Raw genomic sequence first — 14,213 nt, 5'->3', positions numbered from 1 at the left:
GCAGGTCTCTTTTTTTCTCTTGAGCAGGACGGAGAAGAGCCTGAAAAGATACAGATAATATACATTTCTTAGATGGTGAGTTAGTCATTTGTGAACTCTTACTTACGGGTGCCAATAGGAAGAGGAGGCTGAATACAGCAGTCGCGTGAGTAGAGTGCAGGCCTAGTACAACAAGGGCATGCAAAATGGCTGCTGTTAAAGACCATGGCGTGTTCATTATATGCAGTAGAAATCAGCACAAAACATAAAAACATCTTTTGGAAAACTGTGAGGTCAGAAATCAGATGGTGACAGGAAGCCTGTAAAAATCCTTAGCAGCTGCTTAAGAGAAGGCTCTGTCTTCAGACCATTTTGGTCCTGGGGATCTGAAGTAACCAGTGGTCCATGGAGCACAGTGACCTATATGGGATAAGGAGCTGAAATTATGAGACCAAAAAAGTAGGGGGAGTTCACCTTCGTCTAGGTCAATATATTTCTTCCCTTGTCTAGAGTGGTCTCCTTATTTTCTGAATCCTGGGCAGCGGGGCATCTGCCCACTTTCAATTGGTTCAGCACTGTAGTAGTATGAAACTTCCACTAGTCACCTCGGGGACTACTTTCCCTCCTTGTAGTGTGTGCTGGGTAGGGTAGGCCTACACTGCTTCCGTAATGTTTTGTACAGGCAGAAGTCAGTGCAACAGAGACAAGTAGATCCTGTAGCGGACTGTTCTGGGAGGAAATATTTTATTTTTCCTTGAGAAAGTTCTAGGACAATTAAGAAAGAGAAGTGGCTGAGTCGACTCTGGCATTTCTCCTTGGGATCCATTTTACGCCTACCATTTGAACAGGTAACCATAACAACAGATGCACTTAATGTGACTACAATTAGGCCCTCATTCTGACCTTGGCGGGCGGCGGAGGCCGCCCGCCAAAGTCCCGCCGTCAGGTTACCGTTCCGCGGTTGAAAGACCGCGGCGGTAATTCTGACTTTCCCGCTGGGCTGGCGGGCGGTCGCCTTCAGACCGCCAGCCAGCCCAGCGGGAAAGAGGCTTCCACGATGAAGCCGGCTCGGAATCGAGCCGGCGGAGTGGAAGCTGTGCGACGGGTGCAGTTGCACCCGTCGCGTATTTCACTGTCTGCGCAGCAGACAGTGAAATACATGTAGGGGCCCTCTTACGGGGGCCCCTGCAATGCCCATGCCAGTGGCATGGGCACTGCAGGGGCCCCCAGGGGCCCCGCGACCCCCCCTACCGCCATCCGGATCTCGGCGGTCCGACCGCCGGGATCTGGATGGCGGTAGGGGGGGTCGGAATCCCCGCGGCGGTGCAGCAAGCTGCGCCGCCGCGGAGGATTCAATGGGGCCGCGGTACACTGGCGGGACCCCGCCAGTGGTGCCGGTCCGACCGCGGCTTTACCGCCGCGGTCGGAATCCCCATTGGAGCACCGCCGGCCTGTCGGTGGTGCTCCCGCGGTCCTCCGCCCTGGCGGTCAAAGACCGCCAGGGTCAGAATGACCACCTTAGTCTTTTATTAATGCATGTTCAAATCTTTGCCATTGCTAGTGCATTTGCAATGTTCGCAAACCTTTAAAAAACATCAATAAAAAATAAACAAAAACGGAGCAAAACGGAACCCTGATACAAGAGGGCACTGAGCTTAATTTACAAGGGAACCTTGTAGGCATATTCCATAGGTAAATCTACCGCATCCCAAAACTAATGAAACATTGCCATCATACACAGCCCTGGCTAAATTGGTCAGGGCGTCTACTACCTCGAGACTGTGCTACGAGGAGACAGGTTTTGGGATTTCTCCTAGCCTAAAATACAGCAGGGGTATCATTACGGAACACTAGATTTAAGGTTTCAGTGTTCCTTGGAATCGCAGCCCCCTCTAACTAGGACAAAAAGAGATACATACAGCGGATTGCCAGTTGCAAAGAAACAATGGCACTGATGGGACAACTGGGGACATTTGTTCTTATACAACATTTGTTCTGTAACAAAAACCTTATCTTACTCCCATCAGCAATTTCTGATCAATAGTCCTCGACTAGCAGACAATCCACAGGCATGGGGTATGGATACCTTATTTCTTCATATGGATAACATTTTTCCTCTTGAAAAAATGCAAGACCCCCTAGAATATATGTGTTTGTGAAACTCTTTGGCTGCACCACTAACCACAAGTTTGGGCAGAAGTTTAAAAGAGCATTGGGTGAAGGAAAAAGCTTTGCAATTGTTCATGCATACCCACAAAATTACAACTTAGTGGGCGTTCAACAATAAAATAGGTTTGCTAGGTTAACTATTAGACAAGCTGCAATAGCAGTGCCAAAAGGAATAGCTCGGTTTTTTGTGCTAGTCGACACTTCATGAAATAAGGAACAGATTGAATGAGTAGCAACACGTGTTTGCTTCATTCCTGACTATGAAAGCAGAAAAGGATGTAGAATGAATGCATCACAAAAGGTTGCTTTGTCCTAACACACCAAATGTGTTTGGTGTTTTCACTATTGTGGGATTCTTATATTCCTACTACTCCTTGGGTTTTTAGATCAATGTAATCAACATGAAGTCTGAGAAGTGTCCTCCAGTAAGAATGCACACATGAATTCAGTAAAAATATTCTGTTTAATTATACATTTCCATAAAGCATATTTTGAGCAATTTGTTTTTCAAATTCTCTTTCTAAAACCAACATTTTCATTTCATAATAATGCATTTTGGATCTATCCTGCTTCTAGAGATTGTTTCACAAATGAGTGCTGCTGGTATATTTTAAAAAAATCACCTAAGTTAGAAATAATTATTTTAATTCCTTTTTCTGGATAACCATAGTCATGTCTCTTTTCACAATGTTTCGAAAATCGTTTTATTAGTATGAATCTGCTTGTCATACGATAATAAAGAAAAACAAATAAATGGCATGATACAATCCCATTTGCGCCATCTAAGATCTTTTCACATTTTTAACATATCATTAAAAACCTATAAGACGCGTATGCTTGAGGGACGTTATACTTTTGAGTTTGTTGTTTCTGTCTTTCCTTACTGCGATTCACAGTACTCAGGGTTCTTATTTTCTGTATATTGAGCCAGAAATTATGCATTTCAATATTTTTCTTCAAGGAAAACTTGAAAGTTACATCACTCAAGTATCATATTTTTGTTTCACCTCTTTCAAAAACATGTTTGACTACTCTGTTCTTTGTTAAGACCTCTGGGGCTCAAGCATTAAGTAATGCCATCCAGTACAGTTCAAGTTTTAACAATAGCCCTTGCATATTTCCTCCGCATTCTGAAATTCAAACGTGTTCATGTATTTGATAGCAACACTGTGAAACTTTATGGCCCTGCTTAACAAAATGTATGGCCAAACTTGATTTCAACTTCTTATTTCTAATTGTGAATTTATTGTATTGGATTCGGGTATTTAATTTTCGTGATGTCTGAGCCACATAACCTTTCCACAGGGGCATTTTAAAAAGTAAACCACAATTTCTGTCTCACACATTATATGATTATGTAGTTCTATTAATTATCCTCTAAATGGCGTGCTGCAGTTTATGGTCCTTTTATTATTCCATTGCTCATGTGAGGCTGGGATACGTTTCTGTTCTAAGTGTTACTATGTGATTCAATAGGGGCTCTATGTTGACTTTTACCAAGTGAACTTTAGGATTTTGTTTCTTTTGCAATGGGCTATTCTGGATCACTCTGGTTAATATTTAAATGTATTTCAAGGATTTTCATTCTTTTGGTTGATTATGCTGCACATGGAATAATTAATTTTAAACATTTTGGTAACATTTCTCCATATAAATTTAGTGCTTCTTGTCTGGAGACTAATTGTGACAGAGCTTATGCTTTCTGTAAAAGATCCTTTGCAAACAGTTGTCTGTGAAACTTCCTACTCATCCCTGGTTTACATTTTGAAAAAAATATATATTCATACACCATTTCTCAGTTGTACACTCACTGTAAGATGGATTCAGTGGTTGGGATATTTGGATGCAAACCGTGAGCTCATAAAATGGGGTTTTTATGTTGTTTTATCATACAAGTCAGTTATCAATTTGCCTTGATCCGGACACATTGACATATCAAAAATATACACTTGTGTGTTCCTCATTGAGGCCCACCTTTATTGAATGGTAAACAGTAATGTTATACTGCAAATATATGAACTTCCTCTTTCTTTCCTGCCCGTATTTCTTATATGTCATTGATCACTTTTTAATTTTTTTGCTCCAAACTAAATTAGTTACGATATGTTCTTGCTCAAACAATGCATGTAAATATGTGCATATTCTGATGCTGCTAGTATAATGAGAAACAGTGCACACTCTTTTTTTCTATTGCCTGAAGCTGAGACACAAGTTTCATGTAGCTGTAAATGACATCACACGCCCATTGACCAAGGTGACATCTTGTTAATGGTTGGTCACACTTCTCTTATCTTCTCCATATTTCTTGTGGAAGGATGGTATCTCACCAGTGCCCTTCAAAGTAACTGCGAGGAAAGTGGGGGCGATGCTAAATATACTTTGCTGGGGAGATGGAGAAACCAGGCAAAGAAGACAATACCTCTAAAGAAGAAAAACAAATTACATGCCTAAAAACCCCTCTCGGATCAAATAAACAACCAAAAAATATATAAAAACAGAACCAAGGAAAGGCAAAAATCTAGAACATATACCTATAGTCAGAAAAATACAGTCTTCAAGTATCCAAGATAGAACAAATGAGGGACTGAGGAGCTTGGAACGAAGAACTTAAAATGGATCCTTGAACGTTGATATGCAGTGGGGATTTGGAACTGAACCCTCATATAGTATGATAATTATGGCCCGCCGCACATGCTCTGGAAGTGTGGAAATGGTCACCCTCTATGTTGTATTAACAATTTCTATAGTTAAAATGGTAATTCCTGTAATTCCTATAGTCTAATTCCCGTCTTGCAACCAGAAGACTCACTTCCTATATGGTATCATAGTTCAGCCCTTTTTCCCCTTTCCAATTCTCAAAGAAAAATAGCCACACAAAGTAAGAGTGATACTTATAGGTAAATGGAGCACGCGTGCAATGTGATCTGGGCCAAAGGCCCTCATTTCAGTTGGACAGGTAAGGGGTGTGATATTTATGGCACGTGTTAAAATGTGACTCCACTCCACTGAGTCAGAATTTATCAGGTGCAATAATTATCAGGCAATTACAAGTTTTTGGGGAGTAACATGCAGAATTTTGTTTTTATTTCACCACAATGTGCATGTTCCCTCCAATACACAGTATTTCCACAAATAAATAGCAGTGGGCGTGACCTGTCAAATTTATCACAAAAACCATAATTGCGATTTTTACTGCAGTAGCAGTTACTACACAAATCTCAGCTTACTGGACCCTAGGGAGACATGGCACTAGGAGTTCATATGTGTGCCTTTTAAATATGGAGTCCCCGCAATGATGATAACCGGATGGGGCTTTGCGGGGCACTGGGTATGGACCGCTGTACATGGCTTTGCTGACAGCTGGTGGGGAACCAGTGTTTGCGGCTTTGCTGGGAGCCTTATGGAGATGGTTGTTTACGGCTCTGCTGGGAGCCAAGCAGAAAACTCAGTATGTGTCTCTGCTGGGAGCATGGCAGAGACTGGGCTACACATTTTTGTTGGGAGGTGGTCAGAGACTGCTGTATGTGGCTTTTGTGGGAGCATGGCAGGGACCATGATACATAGTTTTGCTGAGACCCGACGGGCACTGCAGTGGGTTTGTTGGAAGCCAGACAGGGGGCATGGTGTGTGGCTTTACTAGAAACCAGACAGTAAGTTATATCACATCCTATGAACCAAAAGCACATGGCTCAGATGAAAACCATTGTTTTTTGTTTTACAATCTGAACTGACTGTAAAAAAAATAGGATACTTTAATAACCAGTGAATGACAACTTAATCAAACAACCAACTACTAGATACAACCACGCTACAGCCATGCTTACTTTTTAAAAATGAGTTTCAAGTTGGTTGAAGCAGCCTCTTGCTTTGGAAAAATGTAACATAAATTTACCTCCATACTCTTAAATAAATACAAACACTGCATCTTTTAATTTTGAAAAATGGAGTAAAGTGTTTGCTCGTTTCACTATTACACGAACTGCAATAGGGTGTAAAATCAATCAGCTCTATTTTTGTGCCAATCAAACGTTTATGACATAAGGTACAGATTGAGTTAGTAGCAAGGTCTGACTGCTTCATTCTTTAATATTCAAAGAGAAAAAATCCAGCACAATGGATGCATGCCATTTTCTGTAACCCTGTAAAATGTAGCACAATAAGCTGTGTTTTAGATAATATTGGAAATGCTGACGGGTATTAATGCCTCCCCTATCTGTCTTTCACACCAGGCAGCACACGTGCCCCTGCTGCAGGACCGAAGTCCGCGGGCGATTACTGGTCCTAATGCATCGACTCAACAAGAGAATCAACAGACTGGAAGTCAAGGTAGAGTGCGCATGTGTCAATGTCCAAGCAAGTCTCCATCCAAGAAACTCCCAGGATGCTGCCCCGTGTTAGCATATGAAGAAAGGATAGCTCTGCTGTCTGTTTCTGTTACAACAATCCTAGGGCCTACAGGTTCAACTTAATCAATGTTGACTGGTCCTAATCAAGGGTGACTGGATCCATTGTTGCTTTTTCACCCTTTTCAAACATGAGCTTCACTGTGGTCACACTCTGTAGCACGGGGTTAAATTGAAATCAGGTCGCCATGTTAGTCAAGTGAAAATTAAGCCTCCTGGCACATAGAAAAAAATACACATTTAAGGGCCTCATTTAGACCACAACAGTAGTGGAAAAAAGAGTGTAAACATCATTTTCACCTGTTTTTCACTGTTGTTGATTTAGAGTTGAAAGCATATTCCATTTACTTGATTTTTGGATCGCATTTGTCACGAGCTAATATTTAGTGATAAGTGCAAATAGGATTCGGAAAAAGATTGAAAAGAAAATACACAAATAGATCTGTGCATACATTAGTCACAATTTTTAGCCAGATCCACAAGCCATATGCAATAACTCTGAGGAAACCAAACACCAATGTAAGTTACATCAGGAAGTTTTTTTCTACGAGAATTTTGCTCATGAGTTTAAATTTCCCCACAAACATTGTCCCTGCAATGCTGCTAAATTCCTCATTTATATTTTCGGTTAGGGGATACCATCAGGGCCAAATGACAACAAATTGCTTGGCCAGGAGGTGACAGTTAGGATCTACTGTACTCTAGTGTGATGTCTGGCATTCAGAACACATGAACCCAAGGAGCAGTGCAGGATGGGAAGCGCATAAATTAGCTTATTCACAAACGATACAAAAGTATTATTTTTTGTACAACAGAATGCATTTCACATTCCTCTGGCCCGTGATGTCATCCAATTCTTTTCAGCATGGAGATCTCTGCTATTCCGCACACATAAGTATGGGATTTAGTAGTGAAGGTGGGATTGGCAAGTTGGAAGGTTGAATAATTACAACAAAATGTTTAGGGTTAAGAGAAATTAAAAGAAGTGCTTACGTAGGGACATGTAATACAAACACAAACCCACCTGAATGTAAGACAATTGCAATTCACAAAATACACATTCAAATCTGTTGCACTAGATCAACTGACAAAAAACTCAAATGTACTTCATCCCAGCTTTGGAGTAAGTCAGTCACCATGCCTGACCAACCACTGGTACTACCATACACACCTGTAGAACTCAATGGAGGCAGGGAATAACGCTAATACACAAGGAAGCATATAACATAACTTAAATTAAATAACATTTTAATTTAAACTTCGCTTAAGTTTAAGTTATAATTAGCTTTATTGCATACAATATGTTTAAAGATATGAAAATGTTAATTTTTCAACAAATATAGTAATATTTTAACAAAATATATTGTAAGTGATATCAGTTCTTTTAAAAAACTGTACACCACCAACACGATAATGCCTAACTTGTATTCAAGGTTGTGACATATTCAACTTTTATGGCACCAAAAAGGTGGGGATGAAAAAATAACACTTAGTAGAAATAGAAAAATAATTAAAAAGAAAAGAAAAAATAAGTGAACATTTAATACTATTTTAAGTTATAATGGTGCTATTGTTATACATTCTTACTGTGGTAGTCATAACCAGAGTTATGGAAAGGTGTTTTAATATTTTTTTAATATTGGTTTTTTTTATTTAAAAGCAATTGTTTTTAAGTTCTGTATTATTTTCAATAAGGAGCTCTCCACCATAGTGGTGGAAATGCCCACAAAGAGGCAAAAAGTGACTTATAGTAACACTTCGGTCCTAAATTTAGTTGTAGGAAATTACGCTGCCACATTTGAAGTGGTGGAAACTCATAACTCTATTTCCAAATCTACACATGCAGACTTACCAGGTCTGTAAATAAAGCATTATCAAAGTGGGTAATAGTAAAAGATGTTACTTTCCTTGCTAACAAATGGCATGTGTGTGATCTGAAGCAATATTTGAAAATAGAGGACAACTGTAGTGAGAAACCTGGATAAACCTAGAGACGCCATAGCGTCTCTAGGATAGGGGTAGATAAAGAATGGGTATTTTGAAGGGGCCAGGCAGCCTTTATCGACCGTAGGCGTTTTCTTTCATGAGCATAAATGCACCCACAGGGCATTGGCATAACAAAGGCCCCGGCAGCCTCAGAGGTGCAGGGGGCCCGTGCTCCAGAGGGCCCCTTCAGCACAGTACTCTGGCCTAAGAGCTCCTGCATGAGTCCGGGGGGGGCTGAGAGCCCCTCTATGTACTGTGCAGGGGGGGCCGTCAAGTTTTGTTGCACCACTGCCACAGGGACTTTGAAAACAAATGCTTTTTAGGTAGAAATTTACCTACAGGTACATGTTACTATCCTCCTCATTAACGTCCTGGTACCCAAGTTCCTGTTCTTATTCTTTATCCTTTTTTTATTTCCCTCAGTGCCAATATGAACAGCATGGATGCTCCCTTAAGTTTCCTGTATCCCGGATGGATGAGCACTCTTCATCATGCGGGTTTGCATTATTGAAGTGCCTCAATGAGGGCTGCCCTGCTGAGATCGTGCGCAAAGACATGGATGCTCACCTGGCCACCTGCCAACATTGGAAGCAGCTGTGCCACTTTGGCTGCGGCACGCTACTCACCTTCTGGAACCGTGATCAGCACAACTGCTACCTGGAGTTAAAGGAGGAATGGGAGCGCAAGGCCCGGGAGACCAGAAGGATGGTTGCCAGGCTGAAGCAGAAGTCCAGGAAGATACAGAACTTGTCAGCACAAATACGCCGGCAGATCCTTCTGATCTGCGAAACTTTGGACATTCCGGAAAGCAATGAAACAAGTGTCCATGAGGTCTCTGGGTAGACCAACCCAAGGGGCAAGAGTGGTGTGACCTAGGTGATAAGAGCTAAGAGAACAGAATCTGCCAATCGTCTGGATGCAAAAAATCTAAGAGGTCACTGATAAGATAGTAGAGAGACTCAAACACAATGTAGAGAGACTATAGAGTCCTACAGGTTCCCAAGAGAGCTGATTGGTCCGAACACAAGGCATGTAACTTATATAATTAAATCTTTCACTTTCCCTCAACGTTTTATGACCAATGTGATCATATAACTCCATGCAACTGGGGAACATTTTTTCCAACTTGTATTTCATTTACCAAATTCTAGAAGGTGTATCCTTGGTGCCTTTCAAAATAAATAACTGGGCTACAAACTATCACATGGAATAGAAAATGAAAGCCTGGATCAGGATATATGATGCCCGCACACATAGGCAACAAAAAGATGCTCAACCTAAATTGCAAAATTGCTCAACCTATGAAAGTTTCTTAAAATGTAACTCTATTTTGGAACCACTCAACTGGAGGGGGTTTGAAACACCTTTGTTAGCTAACAGAGAAAAACTAGCGAGCACTGCAAATGTGGTGCAGCATAAATGTTAAAATCTCTCTTTGCTTGCTAAAGTACCAGTTTTTAGAAATGTGCCTTATAATAAGCTCTGTTATGTCTGCAAATCACACTTTTATCACAAATGTAGCGAATGCCCGGATTGAGGAAGGGCGTTCATTCCACAAGGTTACCTTTCTAAGCCAGTCAGTCTCTGCTTGCTTTGTAGACTAGAAGTATTTTTAGAGTTTTGAACGTTAATTAAGGTAATGCAGGCTGATTCATTGTACAAAGCGCTATTTTAAAAAGTTGACTAAATGGAAAATAAAGACAGTATGTAGAATACATTTTGCATAATTTTGTAGTAACTTTCGAGACCACTTATCCTGTTTTTCAGGTTAAAGGGAGTTTTATGATCACTCTATTCAACGAGACTTTCTCTACAGTCGTAACAGACTCAGATTTTGTGTTCTACACTTTTATTGTTGGCCTGTGCTTACCCTTTATCAAGATGCCCGCTTGATCGTTCATTATCTCCTTACATCACCATTTACTTCTGCCAAATGAAACTAAAAACATTTCAGCATGAAAATAGGAGGATCATCATATGAGTGTTCTCTACACATCCAATTATATCGCATCTTTCATCTGGAAGACCTTTAAAGTACAGGAAATGTCTATGTTTATTGATACAAGGGCAAGTATGACATATCACAGCTTTTGTCAATTCAAGTGATCAGTCAGATTGCTATCTAATATTTATCTCCACTATTAATGTTGTAATTTTATAATCCTAAATATTTTATATACCTATTGATTTGAATGACCTTCTCACACATTAGTCAGTATTGTCAGATTCCTCTTGTCACACCAGCCCACCTTTTATCACAATACTCAAAAGCAGTCACAAGAGGAAATTCACATTTTACACAAATGGGTGCAGATGTGAATCAGTAGAAGCCTTTTTTGCGGTGTGGGTGCTCTTTTATGCCTAATAATCAAATCTGGAACCATGAAAAAATGCTAAAACTCAAAGAAAACCCACATATTGAGTTACTTTACATAGCTAAAGCTGTTGTCTGATGTACAGACATGAAGAATGCTAGGGTAAACAAGATTTTTTAAATTATGACTTGATTTTCGAATTTATAAGCACTTGAATGCCCGCAGGCGTCTTGACACTAGCAACGTCCTACGCCCAGCAAATCTAACCAGCCAGATTTGAAGATCAGCCAAAATTATAAGGATGCTGTGAACATCCAAGTTTTTAGCTGCTTATGAAAGCAAACAAAATGTACATTTTCTTGGCATTTCAGAGGCAAAGACAATCTATTCTAGAAGTGACAAGTAGAGTACGACCATCGCAAGTCACCTTCTCAATTTTAGGAGTCAATATTGTTCTTGATAAAGCAGATCAAAGTGGTCTTTTTGGCGAGTACCAAGTAAATTTATTTTCAAGGTACTCTGGCCCCTTTCTGTAGATTGCTTTGTGTGCCAGATATAATGCTTTAAACACAATTCATTTTTTGACAGGGAATCAATGAAGCTCCGCCAATGCACTCTTTACAGACTGATGCTTTGACAATTTCTTAAGCAGTTGACAAGTGGGGTTTTGCAACATTTGAAGTTTGCTTAGAAAATTATGCATACAATGTTGAGGATACATTTATTATCATTACAGGAGTGTATAGTGGATTGCAGCACTTGATGGTGTAGTACCTACACACAACTGGAAGCTTCAGATATAATTTTCTGAAATGTAATGCACTTCTGAAACTCAGAATAACATGAAACAGGGATTCCAAGGAAAAGCTTTTTGCGTGCAAGAAACTATTATCATGTATTGGAGTTTTCCAAGTGTTGAAATTCATCGTCCTTTATTTATATAATCATAAACACTGTTCTCTTTTTTCTTTAATTGTTTTGACTTTCATCATTGGGTTGGATGAACAACTGATTGAGTTTTATATATATACTTGTTTGCCTCAGAATTGGATATAAATCTTTCAAAATCAAATGCAGCATTAAATAGATCAGGGACTTACGTTGTCACAAGAGACATCTATTTTTATGAGGTTTCAGGCTAGGAAAATGTCTGCCAAAAGAACACTTTATTGTAACTCCTATTCCTTTTTTGATGATTTATGAAGCTGTGTAGCATAGTTGTATTTTGAAATCATTTGCTTGAGGTTTCTAAATTCATTTTGGATACATTAACTTTCAATTGCATCATTAAAAAAAATGACATGTTTAAAATGTTACCACTCAGTTATTTCTTACTGAATAAAGTCACACAATACTTGAATATCTCATATTAAAATATGTAAAATTTACTTCATCATAATAAAGATTGAATATCTGGAGTTGATTTACAAAAAACATGTATTCACCTCTGTTGGAAATGGCCCTTTGTGCAGGGTTATCCCCAAACTTTTTGCCTTCTTCTTCCTATTTTTTTCAGGTCTTTTTTTGCTGGTTTATTGTCTCTGAGCACTTTACCACTGCTAATCAGTGCTAAAGTGCAAGTGCTCCCTATATAAACTGTACTGTTGATTGGTTTATCCATGATTGGCATATTTGATTTACTGGTAAGTCCCTAGTAAAGTGCACTAGAGGTGTCCAGGGCCTGTAAATCAAATGCTACTAGTGGGCCTGCAGCACTGGTTGTGCCACCCACATTAGTAGCCCTGTAAACATGGCTCAGACCTGCCACTGCAGTGTCTGTGTGTGCAGTTTTAAACTGCAAATTCGACTTGGCAAGTGAACCCACTTGCCAGGCCTAGACCTTTCCTTTTTATACATGTAAGGCACCCCTAAGGTAGGCCCTAGGTAGCCCCATGGGCAGGGTGCAGTGTATGTTTAAGGTAGGACATGTTCTAGTGTGTTTTACATGTCCTAACAGTGAAATACTGCCAAATTTATTTTTCACTGTTGCAAAGCCTATCTCTCATAGGTTAATTTGGCGGCTGCCTTTAAATAACTTTAAAGTGCAGATTCCCTTTGGGAGCAGATAGAAATTTTGAGTTTACGGTCTCCGAACTCACAATTTAAAAATACATATTTTAGTGAACTCTGTTTTTAGATTGTTAGTTTGAAAATGCCACTTTTTGAAAGTAGGCATTTTCTTGCTTAATCCATTCTGTGACTCTGCCTGTTTGGGGATTCCCTGTCTGGGTCAGTTTGACAGTTGGGCTGTTCACACCTCTCCTCTAGACAGTGACATAAAGGGGGCTGGGGTGTAGCCTTCATATGTCTGTGCTGGAAGGGAGGGGAGGCGTGGTCACTCACACCTGAAAGGACTGTGCCTGCCATTACACAATGCAGTCTCCGACCCACTGGTGTGTGTCTGGAGCCTGACATGGACAAGGAAGGATCTTGCAAACACATGAGTCTTTGCTTTGAAATTTGCCAACTTCAAAGGCAGAAAGGGGTATAAGAAGAAAACCCAAAACCCCAGACTTTTAGGATATTTCTGGAATCAAGAGGAACCTCTGCCAAGGAGATGAGCTGAAGAGCTGGGGGAGGAGTACTGTCCCTTTGCTGTGGTGCTTTGCTGGACTGGCCTGCAGTTGCTGCTTCTGCCTGAAAGGAGTGCAAAGGGTGAACTTTGCTGTGTGTCCTTCTCGAGAAAGTTCTCCACAGGCTTCGAGTAGAGCTTGCCTCCTGTTGGAAGTCTCAGGGACAACAAAGACTTCAGTTTCCTCTTCCTGCAGCACTGGGAACTGTGTGTTTTGGGCTGTTCAAGAGGAGAAACCACTGGCCTGCCCGTGACCTGCTGACGCCGCATGGAGTCACTGCGCTCTGCGACCCTGGTCTCACCAATGCCGTCATCAGACTTCAATGAGCGGATGCTTGCACCGTGACCTGTGGGCCCCGCACGCCGGCATCACCTGCTCACACTGGAGCCTGGGCCTCCCAGATGCCGCTGCTCCTGCTGACACTGGCGCTGCTGCTTGCACTGTGGACACCGTTCGTGAGGTACACGAAGCACCATCCTGTCCTGCACCGCAGCCCCAGTCCACTGACGCCAGCATCATCGACTCCCGTGTCTTTAATAAAATTAGGACTTTCCTTCATAAGTTGCTAGGAAAATCTATGTTTTATGGCAAGACCAGAGGCTCCTATTATGCTATTTTAAAGCGTATCTATCACATTTAGAGAGGCATGTTGAATTGGTTTACAGTAGAAAACTTTAAAAACATTGTCATTAGACCAGTCAGCCGATCTGAGAATGTCCTCCAGGTGAGAACCGTCCCAAAAGGCTTTGGATGCCATGGCTCCTCTAGCTGAATGGGCACCAAAGGAA

General features: G+C 40.8%; 1 protein-coding gene across 2 annotated transcripts in view; it reads left to right on the top strand.

Moving 5' to 3' along the window:
- RNF151 (ring finger protein 151) overlaps positions 1-12,147 on the top strand; it is a 49,279-nt gene extending 37,132 nt beyond the window's left edge. For both annotated transcript variants that reach the window (XM_069209785.1, XM_069209784.1), the window contains 2 exons: positions 6,378-6,474; positions 8,961-12,147. In XM_069209785.1, the coding sequence (XP_069065886.1) occupies positions 6,378-6,474; positions 8,961-9,380 (517 nt within the window). In that variant the 3' untranslated portion in view covers positions 9,381-12,147. The remainder of the gene's footprint in view (positions 1-6,377; positions 6,475-8,960) is intronic.
- Positions 12,148-14,213: the final 2,066 nt, after the last annotated feature.

This window comes from Pleurodeles waltl, chromosome 10 (genome assembly GCF_031143425.1).
Source record: "Pleurodeles waltl isolate 20211129_DDA chromosome 10, aPleWal1.hap1.20221129, whole genome shotgun sequence".
In the NCBI taxonomy this organism is placed as follows: domain Eukaryota; kingdom Metazoa; phylum Chordata; class Amphibia; order Caudata; family Salamandridae; genus Pleurodeles; species Pleurodeles waltl.
The sequence above is the reverse complement of the archived record's forward strand: the minus strand, read 5'-3'. Positions and strand labels throughout refer to the sequence as shown.